A 21,973-nucleotide genomic window follows, 5' to 3' on the forward strand; every position below is an offset into this window, starting at 1 on the left:
ACATTACCATATACAGCACACTCACTATCTGAAATCCCACTATTAGATTTCCACAAAATCTGTTTTGTGAAACCTCCAGCTGCCTCCTGGACACACTTTGTGTTCATCACAACAGTCCAGCTATGAACCACCACTAGATTTACATGACTCTTCCAGCAGCAACCATAACATTACTATCATTTAAAAGGACATGTGTTAAAAACATTCTATAAGACCCAACCTTACAGTATCCAACTGGTACACATCTATGACTGATTTCCATCTCCATATTCTAAGAAATTAAATACAAAGCCAGCCAACAGCAGCAACCTCCACATACAGCTACAAGAGATGCAGAGACTATATCATACTGGGGAGTACAGAGACAATCCCAGACACATCTCAAAAGAGACTGAAAATAGGATCTTCTGCTAATGCAAAACTCAGTTTGTTCTGCAATGTGATTGACTCTAGGAATAAATCAGCACTTCAGAAATCTGTCTTCTAGACTGCAGGTGCAGAGAAACAAGTACAAAACCACCCATATTCTTGGCTGGTACTTCTGACTACTATAGTAATAACAACAACCACCAGTGAATAATCACACCATTACTTAGACTTTCATATGCTGAACAGTGCTACTGCTGTTTTAGAAAATACTGATTTTTCTCCAGATCCCTGTATTTTGCTACCCTTTGAATTTTTTTTATGATTTATTATAGGTGTATCATATCTCTATCTTGTATCTTTTTAAGGCTAAAAAAATCCAGATGTTATAGTCTGAAGGAAAAAAAAAGCTGTACACTGTTAAGCCTACAGCTATACGACATAAGCACTTGCTTAAAGCCTACGAAAGAAGTGTTCGTCAGTCAGTCTCTGACACTAATAGAGGCTTTAGCAAGCTAGCAAAAGTAAATAAAGCTAGGAGCTACATATAGATAATTATATTCCCACCTGTTTCCTTCTAAGGTAGATATAGATAGAACAAATGTAATCTGGGTAATCAGCACATGCAAACCTTTTCTGTTTTTCCAACATGCTCCTACATCCAAACAGCAATCAACCTTTCCTTCCATGGTAGCGGCACTGTTTATTGCTGATAGTAAAGTAAAACTAAGGAAAAAGAGTAGATTGTATTGAAACCATCCTTTCCAGAGACAGTATGGGATATTAAAGTCATTCCTTACTTCCACAGATGCAGAATAAACAGAATATTCTAAAAATGCAGACTGAGATTGAAAAATCAACACATTCTGTGTACCTTCATATTTATTCCCTTGGTGGGGCCAGTTATTTTTCTAATCACTGAGAGTAGCTGGTCTCCAAGTGCTAAACAGTGACCACACTCTTTCCTAGAACTATTCTGTTGACAGTGCAGAGACAAGAAAGTCCATCTCACTAGTTTATCACTGCAGTGATCCAGCAAGCTAGTAAAAACATGGTTTCAAGAAAAAGCTGGTATATAATCCAAAAACACTCAAGGAACAGCTTTACTGTGAATGAAAGTAACAACATCATCAACTCTCGCTTACCTCAGGTGCATTTACTCAGGATGCGATTAACTAGACATCACCAAATACTCATGGTGCAGTGCATTGCTGCTAACAGAATGAAGGTGACAAATTGCTTGAACCAGACCTTGCTCATCTTGCTGCTAATTAAAGTCACCTCTGCTGCTTGCAGAGATCTTTTTCAAAAGTTTTAAGTTAAAAGTGCTAAGGGTGGTCATAGCATCTCTGCTCAAGAAATCCTTATGGATTGTGGAAGCCATAAATCCAGTAGGGAAGTAGATGGACTAGGCGGATTTTTGGTTCAACCTAGGACCATTAAGTTCTAGATAAGCTTTTACAACCTAATTTACAGATTTTTCCTTCCTAATTTATCATCACTCATGCTTTGGCTTACTTGATATTGCCCTTACATACTGCTATCACAGCTAATCGAGAGGTGACTGCAGTTAAAGCACATTGTATGGATTCATTTTGAGCCAAACAAAGAACAGTTGAGTGTTACTGGGTGGACATAAACAAGAAGCTTGTAAAGCCTGTCAAACTGTCTGCACGATCATCAATGAAGACATCCCTCGCAAGCTGGGCACAATTCATATTTGAATGAAGCTCTAATCCCATATAATTCCACTTTGTTCTCCAAATACAGTCTCTATGTTTACTTTTACACACACACTCAGCAATTCCCGGTTTTAATTGTTTTTCACTGCTCTAAGCAAATAAATTAGTTACCAGTGGGAGTTTCTTCTATAGGCACTCAAAAAGTCTCATTAAACGTGTGTCTGAACACCTTTCCCTCACCTTTAAGAGACAGCAGCTCTTTCCTGTTTCACCAATTATGTGCAAACATGTTAAGACACTATGAATTGTTTGAATGCTAAATGCAGTCACAGACAAATACCAGAAAGTGCTGCATGACCTCAATGCCCCATTCCAATGTGGTCAGACAGAAGGGTTGAAATACATCATATTGCTGTAATATTTCATCACATGAAAGAAGCAGTTACTGGGAATATTTCAACTTTTCCAGAGAAAGGTCTGTCATACCAACTTCTACATCTTAAAAGAAAAGCTTCATCTCTATGATACTACAGCCTGGTACACAGAGATTGGCTTTCTACACAAGAGAATATACTGTGCTTGGCACAACCAGCCATAGTCAAAAGTCACGTGGCTGAGACACCAATGTGTCAGACTTGACTCTTTTCTGAAAGATCCCTCATGAATTCTACTAGCACCTGAAGAACACTAAATAAAAACAACAAGCTCTGTCATTTAGCTAACCTGTACATAACACCTATTTTTCTCAGCATTCAAATTGTTCTACAAGAAAGGATGAGTAATTATTGAACACTAACTGTGGTTTCAGGGACTAGAAGTTTTTATGATATATGAGTGTAACCAGAAGGTGGTTTTTTTAGCTCAGAACAGCTCTCATAAAGAAGATTATCACAGAAAACTAAGTTTCTTGGGTAACAACGTATTTCCTTTGGCCTGGTATTTATTATGTTTAAAAGCTCCGTCTATTATTTTTTTATAAATAAGTGTTCTTTATCAATTACCCGTGAGACATACAATCACTTACCTCTGAGCCTGAAATATTTCAGATGGTTGGCAATAACCTGCTCAACAGATTCATCGGGGCAGATCTTAACTCCACTGGGAAACAGAATGGACCGCTTCCTTCGTAACAGCAAATGCTTGTTGACCTGTTCAGCCTTCACGATGCCATTAAGCTTTTTCAACTCAGGAGGCTGAGAAGGGTTTGCCAACTGCCAGCCACTGAGCTGCAGGGTTGGTGAACCATCTTTAGCCTGTCCTCCTTCTGTAGCTGAATAACCTTCTGCTGTAAAATTAAAACCACACAAATTTCTCAGATGAGATAGTGGTGCACTTATCTTATGTATCTTCATGCCATTGCTCTGGTCTCTGAAGGACATAACTGTGCTTTTTTGTTAACAAAACCCATCTGTATGACTGTACTATTAGCAACAACCTTAAGCACTTTACAGCATCCCATCAAACGATAACCTAAAGCCCTAACCCTTTGAATGCTAATGTTTTGTGTTTAACTTCTCTTCTGTGATTGCCTTGTTTAAGTCAATGGGACTATACTTGTGAATAAACATGTACCTAGAAGCTCTCAGGGCCAGGAATGAAGTAATTAATTAATTAACAAGTCCCCTTATTCCAGGCTTTCTTTCCACAAGAAACATTTACATCCCTTGCATCAAGAAAGCTGCTTGAATTGACAGCTAGCAAGTACACCTTTTACCACCATGAGATAGGTCCCTACCCGACCGGAGTGGGGAAAAAAAGAAAAGGGGGGAAAAAAAGGGCTCATCAGCTTTAGCTTTTTAAAAATTCTCTCTTATGTTAGTTATTCCACATTACTCCAGAGGAAACTTTACAGCTGAGGGGAGAATGTGTCTATTTGGTTTTAGTCTGACAGTCTAATTCTCTAGCCTCCACAGTCAGCTGATCTGAAATTAGTTAATTCAACTTTCTTCTTTCACTTTTTCCCCAGAAACACATGCCTGAAGAAGAATTACAATGAATCATTTATTAGAGAGAGAGCAGTAATAAGTGTATGGCATTTTTCATCCCACAGATTATGAGGTTATTCTGCAACTTCAAAGTCAATAGCACCTTTGACTTCGATGACTGAAAGATGAAGAAAATGGTTATTTGGATGGTATATTAATAGTCAGCTCTAGTGCTGAAGACCACCACCAGATGGTACATCAGAGGGAGACAGGAACATCAAAGAAGGTCACTAAGGCAAAAGCCCAATCTTTACACAAACTGACACATCTTCAGTGTGCATAAGCAGAAGACAGAACCTCAATTTTTAAGATTTAATACAAAATTATTAAAGAAAAAAGCACCCAGTAGAAGATTTATCATTATCTACTGTCTCTCAAAGTTGGAAAAACTTGCCTCCTGTAGCTACACTCTACTCTCAAAACAACATAAATGTATAGTAATATCTCCTGGAAATCACTCTTAAGTATTCCATATTTACACTGATATCATGGCACAGATTTGACCAAACATTTCTCCGTATTAGTCCTCTTTGTTGTAATTAAAGCAGAGAGGTATTTTTATTTCTACACACTGCTGTAGGTAAACTTTGAAACCAAGAATACAAATAAGATTTCTGCATTACCTGCAACTATTTGAAGATCGCCTTTAATCATTCCCAAAACCAGAAAGCAAAGAAAGGTTTTCCAGGTGAAGCCAAACATACTTATTTGTGTCAAAAAAAAGCAATATGCAGGGGGAAAAAAAAAAAAAAAAAGAAAATTCCTTTTAGCAAAAGAGCTGTTGTCTTTAATGTATCCTTGAACCAACCAAGAGCATTGTCCTTCTTGAAAATGTCTTGACGTCACGTATAATTATCTTTAGAAAAAACATTAGGTAAAAAAAGTCAACCAAGACATCCTGGGAATATTCTTTTCAAAGACAGTATTCCGCTTTAGTGAAGAAACAAGAAAAGGTGATGGAAGTAAACTCCTTGGAGCTAGCAGATGGACTGAGACAATTTTTTAATTTTAATCTGGCCAGCTAAGCTCTTTACCAGAGCTTGTCATACCATTAACAGACAGTCCAAACAAGGACAGCACCTTTCACATTTAATTAACCATGTTTTTTCATTGGCACTTCAATTTCTGCCCTTTTTTAAAATCATGCTGACCACAAAACATCAGAGGGAGCATGCTAGTCTCTAGTGGAATGTCTCAGTGTGTTTGTCTTCTGCTTTTACAAATACATGGATCTAAAAATGCACTGACTCGCTTAAACACCAATGCATACGTAGATAACACCGAAGCAATCTTTCCGTAGGATTGTTTCTCCTAGTGACAAAGCTAAGACAGCCCTGCTGCCCGAGCCTGTGCTAAAGCAGAAAATCTTGCACTGTTGCACCACTGTCCTTCGCGTCCCAGAAGAGGTGCTTCCCCCAAAGACAACGCCAGGGCAAGGCGTGATTCTTTCATCTCTGTTCAGGTATTATCTGACATGAGCAGTAGGAACAAATTAGTACAGATACCTGAAGAGATGATCAGCTAAGAACTACTGCAGAAAGGACAGAGTGCAGGGAAGCAGCAGCAATCTCAGCTTCCCTCCTGCCCAGGGTCAGTTCATTGTGGAAGCGTGTACGGAAGCAGTCCTGCAATGGCAGATGGCATTCAGACCACTCGAAAATACCCACCAGGGCTGTCTCCTGGGTGGCGTTAACTCAGGACTTGCTGGCCACTGTGTTCAGATCAATCTGAGCGAACTGCTGGTTTGTCTGAAGTGACTATTTTTGGTAGTGGTTTTGCATAAATATTTCAAAGCTGGATTCCCAAGGCTTCCCAGATGACAGTCTGCAGAGCATTTACACAGAGCTCCTTAGGTATACAGTGCTGACTCCTCTCTTCTACAATTCCAACAATTCAGAGAACACTGATAATTCCTGATATTACACACAGGACACTCACAAGAATCAAATAAAACCACCTTTGTTTTTAAGCTCTCTTCTGACATCTAACAGACTCTAGTAGATATTTTTCAAAACAACAACATATTTTCCCTGATTTTTCTACAAAACTACTGAATTACACTTCAAGTTAAACCACTGAGCTGCTCTAACACCCCCAAACAGTTTTCTTAGAATCAGACATTTTGGATCTATCAAACCAGCACTGTTCACCTCGGCTGGCTCTGTCAAGCCAACTACAATACTGGCAGCAGCACCAAATGCAGTACACCACACCGGGGCTGTAAACTGAGCGGTCCTGATGATACGAGGCACAGGAACAACATTACACTGGTGCTCATAAACTGTTTTTAAGTCCTATGTGCATCTCTAGGTAGACAGAGCAACTTTTGAGGCTAGCTTGGGTACCTTTATTACAATCTTGGATTCAACAACACAGACCAGCATTTTTTTTAATCCTCTGCAGAGACTGGTGCTTTCAATGTCATGAATGCTTTTGCTTGCATTGCCCTGCAAAAATGCAACTGAATCAAGATTAGAAATACTATACATGCTTATAAAGGCAAAGGCTAATTTACCTCAAGAATGCATGACAACTAATCCTTTTAGGGAAAATTCTTAGAATACAAATTCTATGAGTAAGAGTATGAAACCCAATTAAAAGTTTACCTGGAGAGTCTTCAGATTTACAACATTGCTGTTTTTTCATCAGCAAAGTACTCAAAGGCACTCAGAATGTGAATAGTATAAAAGCTACCTGCTTTATATCTCTGTCAAAATTTATTTTCTATGGTATGGCTATGTCAGCTTCTGTGTGATACAATATTGTAAACATTTAAAGGCAGTTTCATTAATATTAGTTCAAGCCATCAATTTTAAATTCAACACTGATTTCAGCACTGAAATTTAGATTTGCAACAGCTGAAAATCTCCTACACTTAAGATAGCAAAATGCACAACTAAAAGCACAATCATCATTTAAAATTTCTCAAAACAAGCAAAACAACTCTTGCAATAGTTTTCCAAAATAACTTTGGAAAATTATCTCCTCCCTTGATTTGACTAAGGCTTTTACAGTAATACTTTGCATCAGAAGATGCATAATTAATTTCCAGTAGCCAAACTGTATCTGTTCAAAAGTACTTAGGAAAGGTATATTCTTGCTAGGGGAAAAAAAGGGAAGTATAATCCTAGTGACATAACACGCCAAGGTCACATCAGTACCTCCAAAAATAAAAAGACAATTTTCTGACAATTTCTATTTCTGAAAAGAAAGGACACGCGCTTTCATATAGCGGATATGATTAAGCTGAATTATAGTTCTCTACAAGGTAACGGTCACTGAAATTCTGCTACACCACATGTACTCTTCTAAATAATTGCATTATTTTCAAATGCAATTTATTCAAAAAGCTAAATCCACTCATCTGTAGCTAAATAATGCAAAATAAAGGCATACCTTAATGAAAATGCCTCTAATGAAGAGCCATATGATGGCAGATGCTCCCTATCTCCAGACTCACAGGGCTTAAAACCAAGATTATAAATTGTCTCCTGTGACTGGACTACAGCAACTGACTTTATGGAATTTGACAGAACTCGCCAACAAAATTGCCCAATCAGTTTAGCTGAGAAAATTAGCTTAGACAAAACCTTTTCACTTGTTCAGTTTCTGTGGTTGCTGTTGCCAAGCATTTCACCATTACCACTTTTTCCTTGTGCTCCTGGAGAGTTCTCTGGTGAACTGTCTCCCAGGGTAAGCAAGGTCTGAGGCTGTTTAGCCTTCCAGCTGAGCAAATTCAGCCCAACAGAGCTTGTCGTACTGCCACCTCTTCCATCACATAGTAAGGTATTTGGAGCAGAAAAATCAGGAAGTGAGGTCAACCAAATTGATCTAACACTTCATTATCTACTCTGTCCTTGTAAGCCTATTCTCTGCATTCCCCCTTTTCTGAACTGTTGATCAGATAAGTATCTCTTACCTTGCTCAACAGTCAAAGATGATCCCAGTGCCTGTGCTTCATCTTTGAACAGTGTTTCCAACTTCAATTTGGTTGGACAGTATTATTGCTGTTGGTCTTCATTCCATTTGACCATTAATGGAAACATTTTCAATCCTGAGACCTTTCAAGTCTCATCCTACAATTCCTGCTTTTCCCTCTAGAAACCAGAGTCTTTTTTTGGCGGGTTGCCAGAAGCAATATTCTGCTTCCCTGTCATAATCAAGATAAAAGTGTTACTACTGTGGCTTTTAAGTCTTTACTATTTTGTAAGGTGTAGTACTTACTGAGTACTGAAAGCTCATTTCAGGGTGAAATTCTAGGAGGCGGGTCCCAGAAAGGACAGATGGACTGCAATGAATCTATGCCTGCAGTTCCAGAGGAAAAACACAGCAGTCCACACATACTTTTAAAAAAGCACACTTGCAGTTTCATGATTCACTTCTCCAGTTCTTGATGAAAACTAGGGGGTTTTTATGTTTTTCCTGGAAGATTTACTTCCTACAAGTTACTTCTCTTCCACCTTGTTTCTTGTGTCATGCTTGCCAATATCGCCTTAAACTGATCCCCGTGACTCAGATTTCTTCATGGAAGCCAGTTTCTGGTCCCACACAGCCAGAATGTAGCAGTTTCTTTTAAAGAAACTGATAGCTACATTTCACACTGAGTACAATTCTTTGCCTTGAAACCAAAATTACACAGTGTCGGGTAAAGAGCCTTATAAAGACTGGTTTGCTTCTAAGTATCACACCACTCCACCATTTCAGTTAAACAGGGATTAATACAGGAAATGGAGATGCAGGAGATGTGCAAAAGGGTCCCTCAGTCAGCTTGGTGCCTTATATATGCTAAAAGTTACCTGTGGGGAGTTCTAGCAACTAAAAAGGAAGCACAAAGGTACCTGGAGTGTAACTTTTTCCACAGACACTTCCTAGCATTCACCACGTATCTGTTAAATGCAAACGGCTGGAATGGGGTGGGTTGTGGCTGGTGGACCCAGGCATTTCCCAGGCTAGTCATTCCGGCTGTCAAGACTGTTAGCCTAATTACAGAAAACAACTGTAAAGCCCTTGAGTCAAAAAACAGCCTTGCTTGCCACAAGCAGCTGTGAACTAGCTGCATGCCTTTATAAGGACTGGAGTACAAATAATCACTTTGATACAAATTGGGTTAAGATACACATACTGTGTATATACCTTAAAAGCAGGAAGACGGCCTATCTTACACTTAGTTCACTGGCTATTTGTGGCAGCTGGGAAAAGAATGGTGACAATCACATTCAACAACTTCTGCAGATAATTTTAATATCAAATGTATTGGCATTCTCATAGCACATATCTAACAAATCTACAAAGGCAATCCTTTAATATTATAAAACCAATTTAGAAAAGTTTATACATGACTTCTGCTTTTAAATATCTATAAACCAGTCAATCTAAAAAAGAACAGATTACTTTATGATAAAAACTAACCTTACCATAAGAAAAAGCCCAAACTATTTGTCATAAGAGAACACTGAAAATATGCATCAATTAAAAAGGTGTAGAGAAAGGGCACACATTTCTGCATTTTCTCTTTCATCTGTCTTACAATAAATACAGATTATCCCTATAAGTAATGCTGATGTTGTGATTTAGGTGATGAAAGCCACAAAACGTCTGGGATGAAAGGGACAGATGTTGGCAGGGGGGTACTGACAAACTACAGAATTAAAGTAGAAAAAGACAAAACCCACACAGTAATTGCACTAGGCTGCTCACAGCTATACAGAAGGTAACTGTGCTCAGCAAATTATTTTGTTTTAAAATTGCCTCTCTTCTCCAGAAAGAATGCTTCCTGGTTTGAGAAACAACGGTGGGAGACTTTTTTGGATGACTGTACCGAACCTGAAGTAGTAACTGGATTTTCCAAATGCCAGGTTTCAGAGTGGTCTTGAGGGAAAGGGCCCTGAGAATTCTGCAATGCCATAAAAGTGTTCACATCTTTGGGTTGCCTCAATTTTTATTTTAACTCTCTAACCTACTTCCAGCTTTAAGAGCTCTGGTTTTGTAGATACGCTCATGACACACGTGGTTTTGGTGGTTATCTGACACATGGTCCTTCTGAAGGGTGCGATGACAATTTACTTGCAGTGGGGAACAGGAGAAAGCATCCTCTTAAAACAGTCACCTTCTATTGTGCAGTAACTACAGAAAAAAGTGTGCACATGTCAACATGTTATTGAAATTTTATGTGATCACTGTTTGAGGAAAAACTACCTAAATGCATATTAAGACAACAATAAACTTGTGCTAGTTTAGCAAATCAAGTCAGAGTTCAAACACTCAAATATTTGGGCATCTTTACTCAATTCTCCCAAGCAAAGTATAAATCCTGTTTGTCTTATATGTAAATTACATATCTTAAAGACATATTATATATAATATAATGACCTTTTTGAATGAAAATGGCCTTATTTTTCAGTAAAACACCTCAAACTTTTGAGGTTGTTGAGCCACAACCTGCTTGTCTTTCTAATGAAAGTGATGCCATAAGATTCGCAGGTATAACTCCCAAAAATAAGGCGAGTAGAATTAAAAACCTACTGCCTACATGCATTGTACTGGCATGTACTTTAAGAGCAAGATTTCTTCTGAAATCTGATAAGAAAAAAAATCATAAAAAATACTTTAAAAAAATCCACTCTTGACTTTAAAAGATTTCAATGGTCACTCTCAAGCAAATGTCTTCCACTCATGGAAATAAAATTTTATGATGAAAATGCTAGGAATGGAAAAAAATAAAAATAAACAAAATCAAAACTCAGCAGCCTCAAATCTTGGCAGAGTTTTCTGACACATGCAGACTATTTCTGTATATAATCAGAAACAAAACAAAAAATACATCTCTAAAGAGAGTCAATATTAGATCCTTAAATTAAAACAATACATAGTATTCATTCTATCTGTATGAGCTGCAAAACTGAAAGACACACAGTATAGGGTCACAATCCTGTCTTCAGGCCTGACTCCTACGTGATCATCCATGTTTATATAGAATTGTAAAGAACAGGCTCCAAAAGATGAAAATATTTTTACATCCTTGTGCCACATACCTGTATGCAGCTTTCATATTCCAAATAAAGAATCAATTAGCAATCCATACGTATTAGGTTTAACTTAGATATTTACATTTGTATCTACAACCTTCTCCTTTCCCCCCCCCCAACTGCATTCTATGACCACACAACCCAAACGAAAAAAAATTCTTTAAATAAATACACATTGAACAAACAAAATACTTCTTGTGGTTCCTTTTTTTTTTTTTTCCCCTTCCTTGGAAGGCAGAAAGAGCCCGGATGCTGCTCAGCAGAGTTCCAGTTACTTTATACACTGATGTTCTTTGCCAGGTCTGGCTTATTAGATTTATTAGCTGCTGCTGCCACTGTGCTGTTGAAAGTGCAGTTGCAAGATCAGGTCTCGAATTTCTTCTCTTTTGCTTCTGATCAGCTGACGAGGGAACCACTTCTCCAGATGCAGTGGCTGTTCAAAGTTAACTATGGGATTCTGGTAACAGAAAAAGGAATACTTACAGCATTAATTTCCTAAAGCAAACTTCAAAAAGAATTTCAAACCCTTCCATTACTGCTGAGACCAAGGAGGCACAAAAAAGTTTTGATGAGACAGTGACAGGCTTTACAGCCAAATTCCAGTTCCTCCATGGTAATCACATATAAACATACCCCTACCACAGGCTACTCACAGTAAACACCAAACAGGTTATCACCACTTCTCTTAAAGATACATCAGTATAAGCACATATTCAAGGCAGATTCCCTGTACTATGATACAATTAGACATACTCTTGATATCTAACAAGTGCCAGATGCACTTTGGTCACAAAACACACATACAATCACACTATAGGGAAGGATCAAGCATAAAGCACTTAAGCATGATGAGGTTTTGTTGCCTCAGGCATGTGTTTTTCTCTCATGAGCTGGTCTGTCTGACAGAAGACTACAAACGAGCAAGAACACTGCTAGCAGTTTTAGGAGGACATGAGAGGGGGAGAATTCGGAACAAATTAGGATAGCAAATTGAAATGGCTGAGAGACACTGGCAGCTTTGGCAGTAAGACCACAACACCACATCTGATTTGCCAAAGTCAATTTTTTTCCTCTTTCCCTCTTCATTCTTTTGCCATGCTTATATTTCACCTTCTCCTTCCTTTGAATAAAGTAGTATATGATAAATTGAAAAAGCAAAGTGGAAAACACATCATGATTTGCGGTCTATGAACCCTGGTATGTTTAGGACAAATTACAACCAACTTGTCCTGGCCTTGCTTCCGCAAGCAGAACATGATCCCACTGTTAGAGAATGGGCAGTTCAAAAGAACTGGTAAAGAATTTCATTTTCCACCTACACAAGAACTCAACTCATCTATCACAGAACCACAGAACGGTCGAGGATTGAAGGAACTTCTAGAGGTCATCTGGTCCTGGTCCAACCTCCCTGCTCAAGCAGGGACACCTAGAGCCTGTTGCCAGAACCATGTCCAGATGGCTTTTGACTATCCCCAAGGAGGGACACTCCACAACCTCTCTGGGCAAACTGCACCAGCACTTGGTCACACTCACAGTAAAAAAAAAAGTGCATTTCCTTACATTCAGAGGGAACCTCCTGTGTTTCGGTTTGCATCCATTGCCTCTTGTCCTGTCACTGGGCACCACTGAAAAGAGAGGGCTCTGTCCATTTTGCACCCTCCCTTCAGATATTTGTACACATTGATAGGATCCCCCCCGAGCCTTCTCTCAGAGTCCCAGCTCTCTCATCCTTTCCTCATAGAAGAGATGCTCTGGTACCTTAAGCCTTTGTGACCCTTTGCTGGACTTGCTCCAATAGTGCCATCTCTCTCATACTGGGGAGACCAGAACCGGACACAGCACTGAGGAGAGGGGAAGGATCACCTGCCTCAAACTGCTGGCAACATTCCTCTGAACATAGACCAGGATACTGCTATCCTTCTTTGCTGCAAGGACACACTGCGGGCACATGTTCAACTTAGTGTCCACTAGGACCCTTAAGTCCTTTTCAGCAAAGCTTCTTTCCAGCTGGGTGACCCCCAGCATATTTGGTACCTGAGGTTTTTGCTCCCTGGGCACAGGACTCTACACTTGTTGAACTTCATGAGGTTCCTGCCAGCCCATTCTCCAGCATCTCAATGTCCCTCTGGATGGCAGCACAACCCTCTGGCATATCAGCCACTCCTCCCAGTTTTGTGTCATCTGTGAACTTGCTGAAGGTGCACTCTGCCCCAACATCCAGATCATTAATGAAGATGTTAAACAGGACTGAACCCAGTATTGACTCCTGGGGTACACTGCTAGTTACTGGCCTCCAATTAGACTGCCTGCCGCTGATCACCACACTCAGGACCCCGCCAGTCAGCCCATTTTCAATCCAACTGCTCATCCAGCCCATATTCCACCAGCTTCTCTGTGAGGATCTTATGGGAGACAGTGTCAAAGGCCTCGCTGAAGTTCAGGTAGACAGAATCTACTGCTCTCTCCTCATCTACCAAGCCAGTCATTTCATCATAGAAGGTTATCAGGTTGGTCAAGTATGACTTCCCCCGGCCTTTGTGAATTCATGCTGACTACTTACTCTCAATCCCCGTCTTGTCCTTCACTGTCTGGAAATGGTTTCCAGAATTAGTTGCTCCATCACGTTCCCAGGGATCAAGATGAGGCTGACCAGCACATCACTCCCCAGGTCCTCCTTCCTGCCTTTTTTTGAAGACAGGAGTGACATTTGCTTTCCTCTAGTCCTCTCCCGATTACCACGACCATTCAAAGATTATGAAAAGTAGTGTCACAATGATATCAGCCAGCTCCCTCAACACTCATGCTAGCATCCCACTAGGGTGGCTCGGACTTATGAATGTCCAGTTCAAGTATTCTCTAGCCTGATCCTCTTCCACTAGGGGTATGTCTTCCTTGCTCCAGTCTTTTGCCCAGTCTCTAGGGCCTGGGTCTCCTGAAAGCCAGTCTTGTTAGTAAAGAGTGAGATGAAGAACGCATTCAGAAGCTCAGCCTTTTCCATGTCCTGTGTCACCAGGGCTCCTGCTCCATTCAGCAGTCAGTCCACATCTTCCCTACTCTTCCTTTTGCTGCTTACATAATTATAGAAGCCCTTCTTGTTTCCTCTCACATCCTTCACCAGATTAAACTCCAGCTGGATTTGGCTTTCTGAATTATGTCTCTGCATGCTTGGACAGTGTCTCTATATTCCTCCCAGGTTACTTGTCCCTGCTTCTGTCTTCTGTATGCTTCCTTTTTATGTTTGAGTTTTGCCAGGAGCTGCTCCTCCATCCATGCAGGCCTCCTGGCATCTTTGCTCGACTTCCTGCTTGTTTGAATGAACTGTTCTTTAGCTTGGAGGTGGTGTTCCTTGAATATCAACCAGTCTTCTTGGACCCTTCTTCCCTCCAGGGCCTTATTCCATGCAACTTGTCCAAGCAGACCCCTGAAGAGGCCAAAATCCAGGCTTGTGATCTTGCTTTTTGCCCTGCTCCTTCCTCTTGTGATCCTGAACTCCACCATCGTATGCAGCCAAGGCTGCCTTTGACCTTTACATTCCCAACCAGACCTTCCTTGTTTGTGAGTATGCTGTCCAGCAGAGCACCTCTCCTCATCGGCTCCTCTGTCACTTGGGTCAGGAAGCTGTCATCGATGCTCTCCAGAAACCTCCTGGGTTGCTTATGTCCTTCTGTGTTGCCCCTCCAGCAGATGTCAGGGTAGTTAAAGTCCCCCACAGGGACCAGAGCCTGTGAACATGAGGCTACTTCTACCTGTCCATAGAAGGCCTCATCCACTTGTTCTTCCAGATCAGGTGGCCTACAGCAGATGCCCACTACTATGTCACCCATATTAGTATGCTCTTTAATCACTACCCATAAGCTCTCAGTTGGCTCCTCATCCAACCCTAGGCACAGCTCCATGCATTCCAGCTGCTCTCTCACATAAAGGGCAACTCTACCTCCTCGTCTTCTCAGCCTGTCCTTCCTAAAGAGCCTGTATCCATCCATCACAGCACTCCAGCCATGTGAGCTACCCACCACATCCCCGTGATCTCAACAAGACAACAGCCCTGCAACTGCACACAGATCTCTAATTCCTGACCTTTAATCCCCACACTGTGTGCATTAGTGTACATGCACTTTGGAATAGCAATCTGTTCTACTACAGAAGAAAAATCTGTCCATCAGCCAAGGCCCCACACAAGGCTTTCCACACACAGGATACTCAGAGAGAACATGGACCACGTGCGTAAGCGTCAAACAAGCAGAGCCATTCAAAGGACAGAGCAAGAGGGCAGTGCACTGATCGGGGACACCAAAGAGTTGGGGACACCGAAGAGTTGACTAAAAGTCAGTGCCTGAAGCCCAGCATCTGCAGATGTTTGAAGGTATGTGCTGAACAGGAAAGAAAGGCGCCCTTAGCTCCGTGCATTCCCTTTTAAGGATTCCTCCCTTCTCCTCTCTGCAGGAGCTGCTGCCTGCAGAGCCACTCAAAGGCCAATGCACAAGCTGACCAAAGTTTTAGAGGCTACAAGAGATGCACAGAAAGGATGCCTTTGTAACATCTATAGGCCAGAAATGTGTAAACTAAATAGACTCCAAATACACCCAAATAGTTAGGGATATTGAATGTGTCAATGTAAAAGCAACATTAAACTACAAGTTCAGAAATGTCTGCCAACAAACAGAGATGAGAAACTGTCTGTGCTCCAGATACAAAGCCCCCTGCCACTACTTGAAGAATGGGTTTTATCTCCTCTTGCTCAAATGGCTTTGACACTTTTGAGACTGAGCATCACAGGCTTTTGTGTCTGGCTATTTCCCTCAGAAATAGTTTTTTGGGTTTAAGGTGATTTTGGGGAAAATGGAAAGTGGTTTCCATTTGTACCTGCAAGAAGCTTTCCACATACTGCAGCAAATAGACCCCACAATCACTGCTGTTATCTTGTTTAGGCACTCTGGGGCACAGGTCAATCATAGTTGATTTATTGAATTCTCGATGTGTTTTTCGTTTGGCTTCCCATTCCACTTCGAAGTACCTACAAAAGAAAGCAAGCAGATTAAATACTTGAGAAATAACTCGCAAGCTCAATGCATTTTGGGGTACTAAATATTGTTCTGGAGCTGGTCAAAAAGCTAAAACAGCATTAACCAATTCCTTTCACAGAATCTGTCAAAGAAGGTCATACAAGGAACACCACAATTTCCACTATCCAATATTCTATCACGCTCAGAGGCATCTCTACCACATAATATGCAATATACAAAACAGAAAGATGCATGACGTTATTTAAAAATGAAGTTATTTGTGCTGAGTTTCTTCAAGCTATTACGATATCAGGACATTTTTAAACCTTAACTAAAGGAAGAATTCAAAATAATCTTTCCTGGCTATCACACAGATTTTTCCATCCTAAGAGACCAGCAGTGGTTTTCTAACTTAAGCAAACCATTAAAAAAAAAACCTTAGAATTCACCTTGCAAACAACTTCAGTTACAATTGCACCAATATAACCCTTGCAACCTACTAGTGTACAAGGTATATAAAGACTTGTTAAAAACCTTAAGGGATCACTTCTGTAATGATTATGTTTTATTTGTTATCAGGCTTTTCTATTTTTCTTGTGCTTCAGTAGCAACTCACTAACCCCACATTCGAGGCTGGCCACTGATTTTGAAGATGAGATTGAAAAGCATAGGGGTCTGATTTTCAAAGGCAACAACTACCTATACTTTTCTGCTGACTTTAGTCAGAGTTGCAGAGGCTCAGGGCTTGTGAAAATCAAACATAAGGTCTGACTTGAGGGAATAAAAAAATATATACATTAAGTCAGACCTTGTGTTTGATTTCTAAAAGCCCCAAGTCCTTGCTACTCTGAGAATAAAAATACATATAAAACACCCAAAACACCTTTGGGGAAAATGGCAACTGAGAAAAGAAGGCAAACATGAAACAATTCAAAGATGAAGACAGTTCAGTGAAGCACATTCCCTAGAAACTGCAAGAACCTCTATGACTGTAGACTTTAAAATTAATTTGTTTGAGCCTGACCACTTCCCAAAACACAACAGAAGTCAACTCAAGGAAAGAAGAGGTCATGGAACCCCTGCATCAGTTTCCTTAAACTTCTGCTTTCCAGGTGTAACTATAAATTGAAGGAATAGAGGTCTGCTTTCCAAACTTCCCTGATCTCAGAACTCCATAAATCACCTCTTTGTTTTCTGACTTTTCATGACAGTTCTCTGAACTCCAGGAAACAACCCTCTCTGGAATTTCAACCCCAGAAGTAGCTCAAAGCATAGAGCACTAATTTAATACATCCCATAGAGATTTTAAAAAAAAAAAAAAAATTTCTATTTCATTCTTCCTCCCAGGGCACACATGGTGGGGAGGCCTCCCTATCTAGGGAAAAGATAGTTTCACAAAAATTTCTGATTCTCATCTAACCCTCACATAGTATTTTGAGGAATCTACTTTTACAAGAAGGATGTACTATTTGGTTTACAGATTTTTGTTCTCTTCAGTGAAGTGGAGAACAAAAAGAACAATTCTGTTTAGCTTCAAATATTTAATATTAGCAACTTTTTAAAAAGTTGTTGATAGATGTTAAAGTCATTAGGAGTGTGTAAAAGTACTGAAAGTTTGAAGACATTCTTCCAAAACTTACATACTTATCACATAAAAGACTGAATATATTTTTACTCTCACTTTCAAAACAAATAATACCATTCCAATATAACTATAGCAACACATCAAGCTTTTAGACAGCTTCAGTCTAGTTTCTACTTTTTTGCACGTAGATAGGAGTGGATTTAACACTAATGCTGTAAGCGCCATCAAAAAAATGAAGATCAGCCCTTTGGAAAATTAATCATTTACATTTCAAAGTATTCATTTTAAAGAATTTGTTTTTCTACCCTTAAAAGCACCCTCCATTACTGAACTGGAGGGAATAAAAAACCCCCCAAACCTCCTCTACTTTTAATTTTTTTTTTTTTTCCAATTTCAAAAGGACTGTCCACTTTACAATGTTTCCATTATATCTGGGCTGCAGAACAAAGACAGGCTTTTCATACAAGCCTCTGTATTGCTATTACAATTTTCTGTTTTGTGGTTCTTTATGGATTTTCCTTTACCATTAGAAATGTACACCTTTATAGAAAAAAGTATTTTTAACATAGAAATATGACCAGCAGCATCTCTAATATATAGAAACTGTAGTTACTTACTCTCTCAAAACCTGAACTGTTTTCTGCACAGAACCAGCTTTCAAAGAATCTAAGATGAGTATACAAGGCCTGCACACAACAAAAACAAACAGATCATTGCAGTCTTTCATTACCAACACTACTGAAGCAAATATTTTGTTTGAATACCACCTTGCAAGAGCATCAATATCTGAACAAACATGGAAAAAAATGGACAAGTTCCTACAGCTGTGGCTTTATAACAAATAACTGAATGACTGCAGAATTTCTTAATATAATTTAATGATACAATATTAGTATGAAAACAGAAACGTACCTTTTACAAATCTGCCTTTTGGAATTACTTAGGGAGATCTGGGAGAAGAGAAAATAAAAACAACCTTAAAAAAACTACAACAATTATAAACTCAAATGTCTTCATAGATTTAAAGGTAAAGCCAGAGAGGCTCCCATTTCAGAAAGGGAGAAACTGATAAACAATTTTTAAAAACATGTGAAAGCATAGCATAGGCAATATAGGAGGACTAGCAAAGGAGGACTTCAGGCTAATTCAAAGTGCCTTGCACATGCTGCAGGCCACACAAATGTCAACAGCTGCTACAAAAAAGATGATGCAAAAATCACTTGGTCAAGTCTCAGAGCCTTCAGAAATAGAGTAATACATGTTTCCTCAGTCAGTACAAAAAGGCACTTACTTTAGAAATACCTGAATCCAGGACTGAAGCAGAAGCAGCAATTTCATTGCCACCTAGTACAAAAGAACAAATTAAAAAGTCTTAAGAAAATATTTCCTAACTGAAATATTTTCCTTTTCAGATTCATGATTATTAGTATTCAAAATACAATAGTGAAGTATAAACTAATTTTGCTTTCCTTCTGAATGTTCAAATAGCAGAGTTACTGGGGGCCTTCCTTCCTGATAAAATTCTTACTGAAATCCAAGAACTTTCCACTCATGATGAGATCTGAGCCACCGATTTTACATGTCCCTTCCAGTATTTTCCAGAGTTGCGGACAACAAGAATGCAGTGGAGTCTTTGCTATGCATGGTAATACAAAAACATATTACATCCATCTTGATGTGAAAGATACTTTTTAAGACATCATCTCTCTCCTTCAAGGACTAAGAAACTATTAGAACTGTATATGGCTTGACATAATTTTCTTCTAGATTACCTACCTTTTGAGAATAAACTTCTGTTAGCATCCATTTCTTCTTCATCCTTGCAGTTACCAGGAAAGACCAACACTGAACCAGTTCTAGTGTTCTCACTCTCTGACCGAAGTGGAGACTGTTGAGGCTGGTGATGTAATGAATTCTGATGGGGACACTCCTCATACACAGCTTCTTCTAACCAAGGAAAACAGATAACTGCAATGTACCAATGAGACCTGCCCAGCAGTGGGGAGAGGGGGGACAAAAAAAAAAAAAACACACACCAAAAACCAACGTCAAAACTCTGTAACATTTGGTTCTGAAAAGGATATGAAAAGTTTTTATAACATCAAGAGCTCACGGACAACTGTTCTGTGACACAACCATCGTTGCCATGTTCCTTCATGGCATCTCATACTAATCCTCTCATTTTTTACTTTGCATTGTGGCATAACAGCAAAAATAAGTATCAATTCCTTTAAAAAAACCCCAACAAACCCACCACAGCAATTTATCATTGTCTCACCACCCATCCCATGCTGTAAAAAAAAGAAAAAAGGCAATAAAATAATCTGCGATGGTGCTCCCAGTTTTTAATATAGCTGAGGGTATGGCATGCCTCTAACCTTATCTTTTTCTGCAGCTGTTCTGCATATGTAACTCTCAATGACTATTCAGTTTTATTGGCGTTTCCATGTGCAGGTTGGTTGTTCAACCAGGCTAAGGCACAGACTGTGGAGGAATAACTCCTGATCCATTAACACTATGAGTTGCTGTGATTTCTTTATAGAAATATTACTTAAGTGCACAGGAATCATAGTAACGACACACAATTTTTTTTGAAAAATACATAAAAGCAATTTTCAGTAAAACAAAAAACAAAGATACAAAGTTTACTGAAGACAACTGAATAAAAAGTTTAACTTTTGAAGATACTTCAAAATTACTCATTCCACACCTGTTACTTCTTCAAAACCTAATTTGTTCATTACCAATGATCCAAGCTTACAGCCATAAATCTTTTTATCACCACAACATTCACATTTAAATCTTTAATATCGGAAAAGGTGTCTAAAACACGTAGACTTACTCCTCATTCACAGGCACAAAGATATAATCTTTACTGAAGATGTTTATATGACGAGTCCAGGTTCTTACTCTTCTGTGTCTTCTCTGTGCTGCTCTGCAGAAACCAAATGACAATTGTTGTTCAGATCTGTTCTTTTTAATTAAAGCAAGGTATAGAGATTAGTACTCCTACATCTTCCCAATCCCTCAATGGGTTTTTCATTTACTCTTGAAATTTCCCCAACAGAGGAAAAAAATAAATCAGCACACCATTAAGCCCAAATGACTAACAAGCCATTTCTGAACAATTTTAAACTCTTCTGGAAAAAAAATCATCCATAGATTTGAAAGGATTTCTTGCAGTTATTTATCCAGTTATTATTATTTGCTACACTAAATGCAAAAATCTCATCTAAACACCAGCCAGTGTAAAACCAGATCTATAGCAATTTACAAACATCCATGAATTAAACTTCACAATACCACTTCTGAAGGCCTGTCTAAACATCCTTATCTTTGGAAGGAAAAAGCTAGATGCCCTGCATAGGGTCATGCAATACACCTGTAGCAAAGCCAGAACTGAAACAGATCCCCCCCAGTCCTGAGATTTAAATGCTGGAGGACATTTCATTTCCAGTCCTACAGACATAAAGCATGAGGACAGCATACTAGAAGAATAAGAAAAATTTGAGAAGAAACCTAAATTTAGGTTTTCAACTTTCTTAGTTTGCACCAGTTGAAACAGGAACCAACGGTTCATTGAACTTTGCTCCAATATGGTCTGAAAGCAAAATTCACTCTACTCAGGAGACATCCCTGTTACCATTCTGATTCCATCATTGTGTTCAAGAAACATAACTTCAGTGTAGGAGGAATGGGAGAAAAGGAGTCAGGAATGGAAAAACAAGCTGCTGTGGGACTCTGCATGGGCCAGCATTAAGTGAAGACTTGCTGCAAACTTCCTCTGCTACATGACTCTAGAAGCACTGGGAACTTAAAAGGTGAAGGCATGTTTGCAGCCTGGGAAAGCACCTGTAGAAGGAGCTTTCTCAATCTACTGCCTAAGCAGTGTGAAGAAAGAGAAGCAAAGGGTCTTTAAGTGAAGTAGCTACGTCAGTTTAGATTAATTTCATTTACAACAGTACAGAGTCCAGTTTTCCACTATCCATTTATCCAAAAGAACCCACAGAAACAAAACAAACAAAACAAACCCAAACTATCTGTAATCTCCAGCTAAGTATCTAAGCCCAAACACAAAACTAGAATTTCCAAAGCTATCTCCTGATCCGGAGCAGCTACAGTCCTTGAAATATGGTGAATTAAGAGTGCCATTCTAGTTCCTCAGGAAGGTTATGGACAGTCCAGCCTTGTAAAAGGAATCAGATCAAGGCACAACAGCATTCTTAACATGGAAAACTTTGTCTCCACGTCAGAACATTCAGGGTCAGAAAAAAGTAAAATAATGGAAGACATTCTCTCAAGTACAGCTCCTTGAATTTTTGAGATA

General features: G+C 39.4%; 2 protein-coding genes across 17 annotated transcripts in view; both read right to left on the minus strand.

The window, feature by feature from the left end:
- The window catches only part of IMPG2 (interphotoreceptor matrix proteoglycan 2), a 66,822-nt gene extending 59,186 nt beyond the window's left edge, over positions 1-7,636 (minus strand). Inside the window, exons 1-3 of one of the 4 annotated variants that reach the window (XM_072883926.1) lie at positions 5,539-5,806; positions 4,657-4,736; positions 3,073-3,333 (exon numbers count right to left, since the gene is read on the minus strand). In XM_072883926.1, the coding sequence (XP_072740027.1) occupies positions 3,073-3,333; positions 4,657-4,735 (340 nt within the window). In that variant the 5' untranslated portion in view covers position 4,736; positions 5,539-5,806. Of the gene's footprint in view, positions 1-3,072; positions 3,334-4,656; positions 5,928-7,429 lie in introns of those variants that run through there. The other 3 variants (XM_072883935.1, XM_072883916.1, XM_072883944.1) reach the window with 3 other exon arrangements.
- Positions 7,637-9,167: 1,531 nt separating this feature from the next.
- SENP7 (SUMO specific peptidase 7) overlaps positions 9,168-21,973 on the minus strand; it is a 46,269-nt gene continuing 33,463 nt past the window's right edge. For 11 of the 13 annotated variants that reach the window (XM_072884018.1, XM_072884052.1, XM_072883958.1 and 8 more), the window contains 7 exons: positions 20,489-20,581; positions 19,423-19,634; positions 18,938-18,990; positions 18,559-18,596; positions 18,264-18,332; positions 15,922-16,072; positions 9,169-11,515 (listed from right to left, as the gene is read on the minus strand). In XM_072884018.1, coding sequence (XP_072740119.1) covers positions 11,378-11,515; positions 15,922-16,072; positions 18,264-18,332; positions 18,559-18,596; positions 18,938-18,990; positions 19,423-19,634; positions 20,489-20,581 — 754 coding nt within the window. In that variant the 3' untranslated portion in view covers positions 9,169-11,377. Of the gene's footprint in view, positions 11,516-15,921; positions 16,073-18,263; positions 18,333-18,558; positions 18,597-18,937; positions 18,991-19,422; positions 19,635-20,488; positions 20,582-21,973 lie in introns of all 13 variants that reach the window. The other 2 variants (XM_072884009.1, XM_072884001.1) reach the window with 1 other exon arrangement.

This window comes from Ciconia boyciana, chromosome 1 (assembly GCF_034638445.1).
Source record: "Ciconia boyciana chromosome 1, ASM3463844v1, whole genome shotgun sequence".
Lineage (NCBI taxonomy): Eukaryota > Metazoa > Chordata > Aves > Ciconiiformes > Ciconiidae > Ciconia > Ciconia boyciana.